General features: G+C 35.1%; 1 protein-coding gene across 3 annotated transcripts in view; it reads left to right on the top strand.

Moving 5' to 3' along the window:
* UBR2 (ubiquitin protein ligase E3 component n-recognin 2) overlaps positions 1-14232 on the top strand; it is a 51258-nt gene that overhangs the window by 23281 nt on the left and 13745 nt on the right. For all 3 annotated transcript variants that reach the window (XM_082756429.1, XM_082756427.1, XM_082756428.1), the window contains 17 exons: positions 591-774; positions 1815-1876; positions 2680-2790; positions 4281-4346; positions 5053-5175; positions 5540-5603; positions 5904-6028; positions 6954-7006; positions 7252-7354; positions 7925-7973; positions 8341-8495; positions 9265-9367; positions 10155-10264; positions 10485-10565; positions 11352-11533; positions 12243-12442; positions 13309-13402. In XM_082756429.1, coding sequence (XP_082612555.1) covers positions 591-774; positions 1815-1876; positions 2680-2790; positions 4281-4346; positions 5053-5175; positions 5540-5603; positions 5904-6028; positions 6954-7006; positions 7252-7354; positions 7925-7973; positions 8341-8495; positions 9265-9367; positions 10155-10264; positions 10485-10565; positions 11352-11533; positions 12243-12442; positions 13309-13402 — 1865 coding nt within the window. The remainder of the gene's footprint in view (positions 1-590; positions 775-1814; positions 1877-2679; positions 2791-4280; positions 4347-5052; positions 5176-5539; positions 5604-5903; positions 6029-6953; positions 7007-7251; positions 7355-7924; positions 7974-8340; positions 8496-9264; positions 9368-10154; positions 10265-10484; positions 10566-11351; positions 11534-12242; positions 12443-13308; positions 13403-14232) is intronic.

Below are 14232 nucleotides of genomic sequence, written 5' to 3'. Positions count from 1 at the left end.
TGCAAATATGTGGCTATGGGGGTGGTGGTGGCAAGAGGAGGGAATGAACCATTAATATGTGTAACAGTTGAACAAAACAATGTAACTGCACAATAAGCCAAAACATTCTGTGAGCAGGTACACATTTTTTCTATTTAAACACATCTTTTAGGGCTTAAACTGACCAATATGTAAGCATGTGGTTAAGCCTTAAAAAAAAAAACAAAAAACAAAACAAAAAAAAAAACAACAAAAAAAAAACCTGATCATCACAATATTTGGGCCATAATTAGTATTATCAGAGAAGAGGGAGTTAGAGGAGCATGCTCTGGATCTACCTAATGCTGCCTGGTTGTAAATCAGGTTTTTACTGCATCTGTGTTGCAAGTTTTAGCAATAGTCAGTTTTGTCAGGCATATCTGGATGAGTTTCATGGTCTGTGTTCCCTTTAATAATTCAGATCAGTATGTCAGATTCCTTATTTTAGTTTTGTAGGACTGTTATAAAGATTAAAAAAAAATAAATCAAAACCTGCTTGTTGTTGTTAGCTGTATTACTGCACAGAGCTCTGTGTTGTTTATAATCTTTGTAAACTGTGATCTTCCTTTTAGGAAAAAGTGTTAATTGAAGCTTACAAGAAATGCTTGACTGTGTTGATGCAGTGTCATAGTGGTTTTACGGACGGAGAACAGCCTATTGTTCTCAGTATGTGTGGACATTCAGTTGAGACCATCAGATACTGTGTTTCTCAGGAAAAAGTTAGCATTCATCTCCCAGTTTCTCGTTTACTTGCAGGTATGAACTAGTTTAAAAATATTTCAGGAAATGAAAAATGTTGCATAAATATAATTTGCATTTGTATGTACATAATGAACCACACAACAGCTGTTGAGAGTCTGAATAGGGTGCATTTCAGCCTTTTCCTAACTGTTTGATAGCCTTCCTTAAGGCAAAATGTTCCCAAGTGATGGAGAAGTTGTTATGGTTTCAGGCCTGGGGAAGATTGTCTCATGCCTCTGCATTTGTCAGCAGTGGGTGTTGTAGGAAGTTACAGCTGCTTTTGTAACTTACATGATGCAAAAGAAATGCAACAAAATACGGTCTGTAGATGACTGTTTTTGAAATATGGTTAGCTGTCAGATTGAATAGACTAATCAACAGTCTGTTAGAGAACAGATTAATCAGATGTGTCACCAGAAAAGTAAGCCATGTCTTTTTTCTACTTTACTGGCCTAATTTTTCTACTAATTTACTGGCCTAAATTGCTGAACGGTTATGTATAGGGAGGAAAAAAAGTAAAACTGTATTTTAAACTGAATCAGATAATAATAAATTCACAGGTAATGAAGTGAAAAAGATAGTTCTTAAGTAAAATATTATGCAGCTCAAACTTGAATAACTTCGAATTTTTGAATTTATAAGCAAAACTCTCATAGCTTTAAAGCAAAGCAGAAAGCCTTTTATAGGGGCCTCGTTACAGTATTTTATAAACTTAAAGATTGGTAGGAAGGATGACATATCTGTTGTTGATAACTTGTCTTGATAGACCAAGGATACTTGGCTATCACTGAGGGGATATGACACAGAAAAGAAAGGCAAAACTCTTTCACTGCAAGTTTTATACATATGCAGTGGGAAAAATTTTCCATAAAATGTATGTTTTGTAACAAGTCTCCTTAGGAAATAGTTGTGTAACTGTAGGGTGATCATTTGCAGACTTGCTTGTGGTTATGTCCAGAAAATGGTCTGATAGAAAATTAGGTGATTTTTTTTGTCCTTTCTGAATTATAGTAAATACTGTACACAATATGTATGTGTTTTATTTATTCATACAGGCTTGCATGTTTTGCTGAGTAAAACTGAAGTGGCATATAAGTTTCCAGAGCTGCTACCCCTGGTATGTAATTAAATGTGATATATTAATTAAATGTAATTAATACTGAAGGTGAAGTTGCTTTTATGAGCATAGGATATTATTAAATAAAACAAAGGACTGTTTTTGCTACGCATGCTGTTTACAGAGACTATCTTTGGTAGGTAATTTTATCTCTTAAGAGATTAATATTTAGATACTCGTGACTGGAGCATACACAATTAGCTTTGCTCTCTTGAGTAATTCAAGACTCAGGTTTAAGGTTTGTATTTGGTTCTTCATTCACTACCTTCTTTTTATAGTAGAAATTGTTTTTAGAAACTACTGTCAGGACCTGATTTCCTTCTCCTTGGTATAGGTTGTAATTTACTTCCCTTCTTGTTTCTTGTTTCCTGCATGTTCTTACTGATCCACTGTCTCTTTAATAGGAAGTTAAAAAGAACAGGATAAATTAAAAGAGGGGAAAAGGTAACTAGCAGAGGAAATCTCTGCCTTTTAACAGAAGAAATGTTTAGCCTTTGAATGAAATAAAATGACAGTGTTATTATTGATGATGTTGTTTTAAAATACAAAACTTACTGTCCTTAGGAATAAACTAAAGCCCTTGTGGAATACTTCTATGGAGCAGTGACTGTGTAAGGCTGGTTAAAGCTGATTGGGTACATTGTAAACAAATTTGTAAAGTCTTTGTAATATGTGCTTTGGATTTACTTCTCTTCTGTTTTCCCATACCATTTAATGATAAGAAATATAACTCTTCACCCTTTCAAGTCCCATTTCCTTTTTTCTCCTTATATATCAAAATATTGCATTTTACTTTAATACAGAGTGAACTTAGCCCACCTATGTTGATAGAACATCCTCTCCGATGCCTGGTGCTGTGTGCCCAAGTACATGCAGGGATGTGGAGAAGAAATGGCTTCTCTCTTGTTAATCAGGTAAGTACATAGTAGCTGTGTAGTCACTGTTTTCTGATAGCTCCCCAAGGTAACTTCAGACCTCAAAAACTCTCATTTTTAAATTGGTTTGGAACTTTACTTGCATTAACTTCAGTAAGATCTGTGTGAGGTAACTACTTAAATCAGCACTTGAATCATTTGAATATTTGTTTTTAAACTGATCTTTGACATCTCAGTCAGAAGCCGCTTTTTGTGGTCTCAGGATTGCCACAGTTCTTACTGAATTTAGTGCTCTGTGTGTAAGTATAGCGCAGTTAATGTCCCCTAGCCTTTTTGCTGTATACTGTCCAATAATAGCAAGATGTGCAGAATTAATTTATGCATCTTTGATAACACTTTCATTGCCTTCACATAAATATTTGTCTCAAATATTAAAATAAAAACAGAAATAGTAATAATCCTAAATGTGTATAAGGTAAGTGAAATCTAAAGGCTGTGCAGAAGCATTAGAACCAGCACAGAGCGCTGTGTTTCTTGGGTTCTTTCTCATTTCTTATTTCTTTCATGATTCTGGAGAAAGTCTCTGTCCATCTCTAATTTTAATGTTTTTACAAAGTAGATCCTGAGGTGGTTAAAGCACAACTACTATAAAATGGGTTCTGTAGTGTCAGTGCCACCCACCAGGGTCATGATCTAAAGTGTACTTTAGTGCTAGGAGTACTTGACTTAAGCTGCTCCTCCTGCTGATGCTTCTTGCCTTAAAAACAAACAAACAAAAAAACAAAAAACAACAACAACAACAAACAAAAAAACCAAACAAACAAAAAACAAACAAACAAACAAAAACTAGTGTAAGGTGATTACCATTATTGAAGCTCTACTCATGTACAATTAATAACGGCACTCAACCTACTACAGATGTGCACCAAATCTGAAATTTCAGTATAGCTTTTCATAGAGGAATGTAATGAATCTATTTAATCCCGCTGGTTGTGGGATTCCACAATCCCATCATGAAGTAAAGAGATGAATTTAGCTTAGGTACTGTGGCTCCCACAATCTAGAATTCCTTTCTTTTTTGATTATGGAGAGCTCAAGTTCAGACAACTACTTCAGGATATTTTCTGAGAAGATTTTATGGCATTTGTATTGATTGGTTTGGTGAAGAGAAGGAAGGCATGCCTGTCTGCTCTATGTAATTCTGGTGAAAAATGGTGTCCCCCTAGAGGGAAGTTTAGCACATAGAAGGTTGGACAGCACATAGGCTGTCTCTGAAGTGTTTATACACACACACACATATAAAAACTTACAGCTCCACGTGACTTTTCCTTCTAGGCACATGCAATCTAGACATTGCCAATACCCAGCTATATAAAAACACTTTCTGCTTCCAAATACATTTGTATATTTTTTCAAATTACTGTTTCAGCTTTTTATTTACTAATACTGTATAACAAAGTTTATTTTTCTAGATGAAAAATACATGAAGATGGAGTATAATGGTTGTAAATCTTTGTTTTTTTTTTCAGATTTATTACTATCATAATGTGAAATGCAGGAGAGAGATGTTTGACAAGGACATAGTAATGCTTCAGGTAACCATGTATACCAGTTTGCATTTTATCTAGCGTCTTTTGACGCAGGCTTTGTGTACATCTGCTTATCCTTCATCAAAACCTTTTAATGGCAAGGATTTTTTTTTTGTGTGTGTGCAAGGACTTGTACTTACTGTATCTGTGTATTTATGGAAAAATTTGTGGAGGAAGTACTGTTATAGTCCTTCGCAAATAAATGGAAATAAGTATGTATGACTGTATTGAAACATTAATATTCTTCTCTGCCAGAATGCTTGGAAATGCTTGTTTAAATCTTCCAGCCCTTCTAATGATGATTGGAATACTTTTATTTTTTTTTATTTTAAGTCTTTGTGCTATATACTACTTCTCATTATGCCTTCTAAAAGTTGGATCAGCAGGAACAGAATAGTAGAGACAAAACTGAATTAAACAGAAGTCTTGATCTGATTTTTATTTAGATTGATATGGAAGGAATAACCCTGAATATTTTACATTTAAAAGGCTTAATCAAAAATTAATAAAGCATATCACCCTGCATAGTCAAATGTGAGCTGTCAGTTGCATTACTGGAGTCATAAGAGAGTACCTTGCTTAAATCTCCATGCCCAGGATAAAGAGGAATGAATCTTACAAAGAATGTACTGTGAACTGTATGTGAATATAAAATACATTCTAAAATAACACCCAGTCTGGTTTGTGTTTATAATCATTTTTTCTTTAATAGACAGGTGTGTCTATGATGGATCCAAATCACTTCCTGATGATAATGCTGAGTCGCTTTGAACTTTATCAGATATTTAGTACTCCAGACTATGGCAAAAGATTTAGCACAGAAAATACTAACAAGGTATTTTATGTACACTTTTTATGGAAAAATCTACAAAATTGTTTTCAAAAATATGCTGAAGGCTTTTGTGCTACTTCTGTTCAGTTTCTTGCTAAAAATTTGAGAGTTATTTTGACCATTTCTGAAATCCACAAATATTTTACATGTCAAAATGATAAATGTCAGAAACTGCTGCATAATTTTTGCATTGTTCAAGAAGTTTAAGGCAGTTGTGGCTTCATTACAGTAGAGCTTAATTTGGGATTATTAAGAGTGAAAAAAGATAATGTTTTGAAGCGCAGGAAAATGCTTTCAGCATATGGAATAACTCGTTACCTTTAATTGAAACATGTAAATTCAATTGTTTTTCTTTATTTTAAACCAGGATGTTGTTCAACAAAATAATACTCTTATAGAAGAGATGCTTTACCTCATTATAATGATTGTTGGTAAGTTCCCAATACATTTAATACATTTTTTCATGTCTGTTTAATGGTCTGGAATGAGCGTTCTTCCTTGTTATCTCAAGTTCAGTTCTGTTTTGAACATGCTGTTGTTCTGATTTTCTGGTGAGGAAAGACTTGAAACTAGCTTACATTAACATAATCTTAACTTTTGAACATGGGTGGATGAACACAAGATTTCACAAGAGACTTATTTTCCAGTCTTTTCCTTTTAAATTACAAAAGAAAAAAAGTTTTAAAATAGTAAAATAATGATAATAAAGCACTATTACATTTTGTTTACAGGAGAAAGATTCAGTCCTGGAATAGGACAGGTAAATGCAACAGATGAAATCAAACGAGAGATCATCCATCAGCTGAGCATCAGGCCAATGGCTCACAGTGAATTAGTAAAGGCATTACCTGAAGATGTAAGTAGCTTGAAAAACAAAACCTTCAATTTTATAAGGTGAATTAGTGAATTTTTTTACGTGAGTTAATGTCCCTTAATGGGAGCAGTGTGATTATGCAGAGTAAAGTTAACATGAGTACAGAGTAATAGTTGTCATGGAGAAGGTAGGCGAGGGCTGGAGAAGATGAAACTGTATGAAAGAGGCAGGAGCCTGAGGGCTTCTTCAGCTCTTTTCTCTTTTTAATACTGTTTCTTAATCAGGCCATCTGGCCAGTAGTATCTGCAGTCTGCTTGTAAACTCTAAATAGATGCATGCAATTGGGTTGCTGGAACTATCCAGAAATGTAAACTGTTAGTTTAGAGCCTGACAATAATTGAGAATTCATGAAATCAGGAGCAGTGTAATGACTTGTGTAACATAAATGCTTCGTTTGCATGGACATTCATTTACTTGAATTCCAATATGAGTGCTTTTGTAGGATAGCAGTCTAATGTGCTTTAGGATATTTATTAAGTAATCTTTAAACATATTTCAGGGCGTAGTCAAAATTCAAAAAATATTCTTTTACTATATTGGTACTACTCTTAATGATAAATTCTGAAATATTGTTCATTGTTCTAAATACTTTAATTTGAAAAGTCAAAATTTAGAGGAGCAGTATAATTTTAAGGAACATTTAAGATTTTCTTCTATCTTAAGTTTATTATGACAAGGAAAAGTAGTAAAAATTCAATACTTAATTTGGGATGCTTTTTCAAAATACTTTTTGCAAATACGGCATTCATGAACATTTCTTTTATTACATATTTTAGTGTTCTCTGGAGTGTCAGTAAAATTGCTTGTACTAGATATGTTTTGCACGCTCATCTAGTGTCATATGGTATTTGAATGGGTTTAATCCAAGAGCTATAGTAACACAGTCTTGTATTTCCACTCAACACAGGAGAACAGAGAGACGGGAATGGAAAGTGTGATTGAAGAAGTGGCCTGTTTCAAGTATGTTTCCCTTTATTCTAATGGTTTATTTCTTAAAATTAAATACATACGTTAGTGAGAGTGAGAGAAAAGAAAAAAGAGAGGTCTGGGCTATGGTGTTTTTCCCATGATTTTCTCAAGTGCATAATTTAGTACTCATTTTAGAGTGCCTATTGAGCAATGTATTCTAGCTGTTTTATTTAACCATTTATGCTCAAATGGTAGTAACCAATGAACCATATTTTTTTAATACTTTTTCTTGGTAGGAAACCTGGATTAACTGGCAGAGGGCTGTATGAACTAAAACCAGAATGTACCAAGAACTTCAATCTGTATTTCTACCACTTTTCAAGGGCAGAGCAATCAAAGGTAACTAACAATTTGAACCTTTTGTATTTGTTTCCTTTCATTTTTTTTTTCCCCTGGAGCTTTACTGTGTGAGGACGTATTATCAGATGGTATTTTTTTAAAGATAACTTACTTGAGAGCATTGTCAAAATTTGAGATGCTGCAGTGATTTCTGTGCCATCGGGTCTTATGTCCTATACAGAGCTTTTGAAATCAGTCAGTGGGGCTTTAGGAGTTGGTCTGCAGGATCTCTTACATGGTATTTAACTAAAAGGAATTTAACTGTCTATATTTTCACTTTACCTTTATGGACATTTACCATTCTAGTTCAAATTTGTCTTACGATCTTTATGCTGATAAAGAATGCAGACCATTTCAAGATGAAAGATTAATTTCAAAGATGCAGATATTATATAATGTTCACAAGTAGAAAGTAATACAAACTCAAAAGACATGGAAACTTGTTCCTTTTGTTTAAGGCTACGGAAAAGAGGAAAGAAACAGCAACAATATAATAAGGACAATATAAATTATTTTATTAGTTTTATGTTTCTACTGTTCTTGAGTAGTATTGGCATCATTCTCTTTCAGGCTGAAGAAGCACAGAGAAAGCTGAAAAGACAGAACAGAGAAGATACAGGTATTTCTTTGAGAGAAGATGGGAGGAATTACCTGTCAAACCGTTTATTGCCCTGAAATTTTAAGACTAACGTTCTGTTCTTGAGTTAGCCAGGAATTTGTGAAAATGTAGCAGTTTCCTTCCTATCTTCCTGGTCACAGAGAGGAATCTGATCCATAGTAGAAACAGCCTAATGAAGCACTTATTCCTTCAGCTGTTGTTACATTCAAGCAATGTTGAATGTTACAGCCTGTTACCTGCAGTATTATTTATCAAGCAACTGTATGGCTTCCTGGGTTAAAATGTTAAGCTCTTTGCAGGTCTCATGTTTTATATGGGTGTTGCAAATTTTAAATGCCTAAGTGCGAAACATGAATTTCCCTTTCAGCACTTCCACCACCAGCTTTGCCTCCTTTCTGCCCACTTTTTGCAAGTCTGATTAATATTCTGCAGTCCGATGTCATGCTGTGTATTATGGGAACTATACTACAGTGGGCAGTAGAGCACAATGGCTATGCCTGGTCAGAGTCCATGCTGCAAAGGGTATGTTTCCTTGTTTTAAAACTATGCATGTGCTAAAAGAGGAACATGGATTTCAGCATTTTAACATAGGTTTGTAGATTTGGGTTGCTTACTAACGTATCCAAAGTACTATGAATGAGAAATAAATGGTGTTTTGTGATACAGAAGACTAGGAGAAAACCCCTCTGTCTCTGATTCAGTTCCTAGAATGAATGGAAGAAGGCTAAACTTCTAGCAAAATTCACATGGGGGAATAATGCTGCTTAGATCAGCTGTAGTAGATTGCGCCTTTTTATTGACCTAAAAGTTGTTATTTTTATAGTGTTTCTAGAGTCTTAGAATAAATAAATAAATAAATAAATAATTTTTAACTTTTTGTCAGTTAAATTTTGTACGTGATAAAAAGGATTTAAAAAGTGCTTCGTGCTTCTGTCCAGAAACTTGCAATAGTAATGTGCAATTGTTAGGAAGAAAGCTTAAGGAATATGAGAAAATACTGAAACGTATCCCAAGCCACTGAATTCCCACTGATTAGACAGCACAGCAAACAGAAAGACACCAGTGGTATGAAGTGTTTATATCTGGCGAAGTTTCAAGAATTTGTAGACACATACTGTTAATCCCGTGTAATGTAGCTTTGAAACTACATATATAGAAATAACTTCAGCTATGGTGTTCTTATATAATTTTACTGTATGCCTTCCCTGTCTTTTAATGAATTACCCGAACAATGTAAAGAGATTATATGAATGCTTTAAGAAAAGGACTGAAATTGCTAACTTTTCTCTAGGTTTTGCATTTGATTGGAATGGCACTACAAGAAGAAAAACAACATCTGGAGAATCTCAGTGAGGAGAATGTTGTAACATTCACCTTTACTCAGAAAATATCAAGTATGTCTGTCTTCATTTCCATAGCAAATTTTAAGCAACTGAAAATGCTCGTACCTTATATTCTCTTCTTCTGGAATGGTGTTTACGAGAGGAGTATGTCTGTTAATCCATCAAAAAGTGTTTCCAATATTGTAGATAAGTACACAAAACAATTCTTAAATTTAACAGAAGTTGAGTATATACGTATTCTTCACATATCTGTAGCAGTGATGATAGATATGGTAGCAGCAATACCTAATCTCTTCTGTAGTAGAGAAGAGAAATCCAGAAGTAGAGTAATTCCCATGAAATTTACTTCTTAATATCATCATTTATGTTCTTAACAAAGATTGCTGTATGTGGTCAGATGTCACAACTACAAAAATAGAAGTTGCATTCTTAATCATTTAATCTTTACTGTCCTTTGTATCTTCTAATTAGTGCCTGTAGTTAAGATATGAAAGCTGCTTCCATTGGAAAAAGGTGGGAGATGCAAGAATTTGACATGGCAACTCCCAAGTTGTAAACATTCAAGGAATACATAAAGTGCATTCTGCCTTGTTAAAAAAAAAAAAAAAAAGAAAAAAGTGGGCAAGGCTTCTAAAGCATATTCCTGTAATCTTTCAGGAAGTAGAGGGTATTAATTAAAAAGATTGGGAGGAATGAAACTTACATGTTTGTCTGTTTGTTGAAGGAATTCTTTAGGTGTTGAGTATATGCAAGTGTTGGTTGTATTCTGTTTTCTGTAATAGTAGCAAGTGATTAGTTTGTCAGGTAAAAATAAAATCGTCATTCTCATTTTTCTCAGGACCAGGAGAGGCACCCAATAATTCCCCTAGTATACTAGCAATGCTAGAAACACTGCAAAATGCACCTCATCTGGAAGTGCACAAGGACATGATCAGGTGGATATTGAAGGTAAAACTTTTGTATAATTCCTCAAAACTATGGAAAGAAGATTTGTTAAAACTTTCCTATTTGTACTGCAATGGTTTCCTTATTTCCCATGTTGATTTGTTGTACCTACCTCTTTTTTTCCTCTTTTGAAATCTAACACTAGGTATTATCTGGCCAGCATTATAGTATGCATAGTTGTTATATTCATGTTGCAAACTGAGGTTTTGTTTTTCTTCTACAGACTTTTAATACCATTAAGAAACTAAGAGAGAGCTCTTCTACAAGTCCTGTGGCTGAGACAGAAGGAAATGTTATGGAGGAGGTAAAAACAAGCTGTAACAGCTGATCTGAAACATGTCTAGGTTGTGACTAGCCATGGACTATGCTTCTGATTGCTGTTTTGAATCAAATATGGGAAATGTCACTTTGGAATCTTTAAGTCTATCTTACAGCTTGTAGATCAGGCAAACCAGTTTGCAAGGAGGATGTGGATTCTCCTCAGAGAAGGCCACAAAGATGATCAGAAGGCTGGAGCACCTCTCCTATGAAGGAAGGCTGGAGAGCTGGGGATGTTCAGCCTGGAGAAGAGAAAGGTCCCTCTGGGGAAATCTTACAGCAGCCTTCCAGTTCTTGAAGGGGGCTTATAGAAAAGATAGCAACTTTTTACTCAGTCAGATAATGATAGGAGAAGGGGGAATGCCCTTAAACTAAAAAAGGGAAGATTTAGGTTAGATATTAGGAGGAAATTCTTCATTCAGGAGGTGGCGAGGCACTGGTACAGGTTGCCCAGAGAAGCTGTGGATGCCTCATCCCTGGAGGTTTTCAAGATCAGGTTGGACGAGGCCTTTGGCATCCTAATCTAGTAGGTGGCATCCCTGCCCACGGCATGGGGGTTGGAACTAGATGGTCTTTAAGGTCCCTTCCAACCCAAGCTGTTTTATGCTTATAAGACTAAGAAAAGAGGGTGCAAAAACTCCAATAGTCTCTCTTGTCTCTATCAGATTCTAATTGCTTACATGTTAGTGTAAGATACATATAGCAGTAGTTAACATAAATAGTCCGTTTTAACATGATTTTTTAAATGACTGATCTAACGATACAATTTCAGAGTTCACGTGATAAAGACAAAGCTGAGAGGAAACGAAAAGCTGAGATTGCCAGACTGCGTAGGGAGAAGATAATGGCTCAGATGTCGGAGATGCAACGGCACTTCATTAATGAAAACAAAGAACTCTTTCAGCAAACTTTGGAGGAGCTCGATACTTCAGCTTCTGGAGGACATGATAATAGGTAATGAAATCTTACTTGAACTTTTTCCTTTTAACTTTTACATCAGCTTGGTCTATTGTTACTGTACTAAAAAGTGCCTATTTTAGTCTTGATGGAAAATTATTCAAAAGTGTTTTTTGAGACCAAAAAGAGCAGTAAGTGGAACACTTTCCTTGCAGGTACTGACAAGATGGTGAAAAAATGTTGATTTCTCCCTTCTCTCCCATCCTCACAGTACTCAACATAAACAAGCAAATAATTTTGTTTTGTATAAAGTCATCCAATAATTTGTTGATAATACTGAAAAGGCTGTGTTATTAAACATAGTAAATTGGAACTAGATGATCATTATGCCTCTGAGGATCTGGAAGAAAATTTGCTTGTAGGTGGAAATACAAACTGAAGCATGTTAGTGATTTTGTGGGGAAGTGGAAACTGCTTTCAGAATTTATGTCAGGCGATTACCATATAATGGTAATGGAGGGTCACAAATATAGTTTCTTGGTTATATTGGTAATGGGTAATACACCATTGAGAGGATGTAATTTTTTTTTCTGGAAAAGTGTTCTTGTATAACTTTTTGGCATGTATTCTTATGTCTCCAAAAAGCTATGTTTTGTCAGAGCATTTAACATAAATTTTGAATGCTTACTAATCACATTTAAAGCATAATCTGATTGTATTTTCTTTTCCAAATCATGTGCTCACTAGTTTTCTTTGAACGTTCTAGCCCTGTAATTTCAGATGCAAAACTCACAGCCTTGGGTCCAGAGCAAACTAGAGTAGCTGAACACAGGCAAGTTGTTATGTGTATACTGTGTCAGGAAGAACAAGAAGTTAAAGTGGACAGCAGAGCTATGGTCTTGGCAGCATTTATTCAGAGATCAACTGTGTTGTCTAAAAACAGAAACAGAATTATTCCAGATCCTGGTAAGTAGTATTCAGAGTCTTCTTTAATATTAATGAATGTCAGAGTCACTGTAATGACCGTGTTGTCTCTTAAGGCAGTAGTGTCATCTTCTTGAATGTGTAATTGTGAAAGACTTCATTGTAATCAGTGGCAAAACTCCCATATTTGTAGTGATGTGGAAGTACGTGTTCTAAGTCTTAATATGAAATAACTGCAAAACATTATCTAAAAAAAGTTGTGGCAGCCATTTATGACAAACTATTTGTAACTATTAAAAAAAAACAAACACATCCAAGTTCAGAAGTTTGTTCTTAAACTACACTTACCGCATTATAGAGGAAAGAAGCACTGATGTATGGCTGTAAAAGCACAAAGATGGTACCTTTCTTTCCTCGAAGGTTTATCATCTGTAATGCCTTTTAGCAATGATAATTTAAAAAATGCTTGGATTTAGGTATCTTTGTGAAACAGCTTACTTCTTGATTAATGCCATTGTTACAAAGCTTTCTCTGGATTCTATATATGCAAACACATGCAAAAAATACTGAATAATCCTGCATTCTGATCCCAAAGTTTAATGTTCTCAGTCTCCTTATTTAATGGTACTGAACCACCAAAACCGCTGATAAATCTTTCACTTCTACCAGGGCCCAGAAGCTCCCAAAACCTGGTTTGAAGTCTAAGTACATGACACACACTCAAAACAAAATGACACAGATTCAAAATGAGATCAACAGTTTCAGTTGTGAATTAGTAATATCCATCATGGTTCATCAAATATACTATACTTTTGTGATAAACTTTAATGTGAAGGGAGTAACATCTGCAGTTAAGTCTTTTTGATAAATGTCAATTTAAAAGTTATTTGTTTTTATTCTGAATACAGAAAAATACGACCCACTATTCATGCACCCAGATCTGTCCTGTGGAACACACACAGGTAGCTGTGGACACATCATGCATGCTCATTGTTGGCAAAGGTAAAAAGCTATGTTTAAGTTTAGTCCAAATAGCATGTCATGTTATTTGCATGCATTAAGTTTAATTGCAAAGCTAATACCCTAATAGTAAGCTTAAAAAGGAATGTCTTAAAGGAATGAAAGCAGCTTTCTGCTTTAAAAATAAATATTATAAACATTTTTAAAAAAAAGTTTCATTTTCTATCTGACATCACAATGATGGAGAATCTGAAGCTGCACATGACAGCTTCCATTCCCTTTGGGTATTTATCCATGTGCATAATCCCCTATGGTGCATGCTAATCTGAGCTTCAGTGTTCAAGTGTTTTAGTTTTTTTGCTACTCAGTAATAGACATCTTCCTGCTCCTTGTGCTCTGTACTGAAATTTTAAGTTCATCATGTTTCATTAGAACTAGAAGCATATGTGACCTAGTTCAAGCTCATCCTTGACATAAAGTCATTGTTATGCCTTGCTCTGTGTTTTTAACCTTTTTCAGTTATTTTTATCCTTTTGAGGGGAGGGGATAAAGATAAAAAGGTGCTTTGTGCTATGTGGTGCTGATGCTATGTGGTTAATGCAAGATATTCATGCCACTGACTTCAGTTAGGTCCTTGCTTTGGTCCTTGGCATGGCTTCTGAAGTGCCCAATCTCAAGTTTTACCTTTCATGTGAGGACTGTTAGGAGCTTGCAGAGGTTCTGTTCTGTGGCCTGTTAGGCACTGGAAGGCCACAGTGAGGTCTCCCAGGTGTCTTCTCTTCTCCAGGTTGAACAACCCCAATTTTCTTAACCTGTCTTCATAGGAGGGGTGCTCCAGCCCTCTGATCAGCCTCATGGCCCTCCTCTGACCT

Source organism: Aythya marila, assembly GCF_965140915.1.
Source record: "Aythya marila genome assembly, chromosome: 3".
Lineage (NCBI taxonomy): Eukaryota > Metazoa > Chordata > Aves > Anseriformes > Anatidae > Aythya > Aythya marila.
This window is presented reverse-complemented; position numbering and strand designations above follow the sequence as displayed.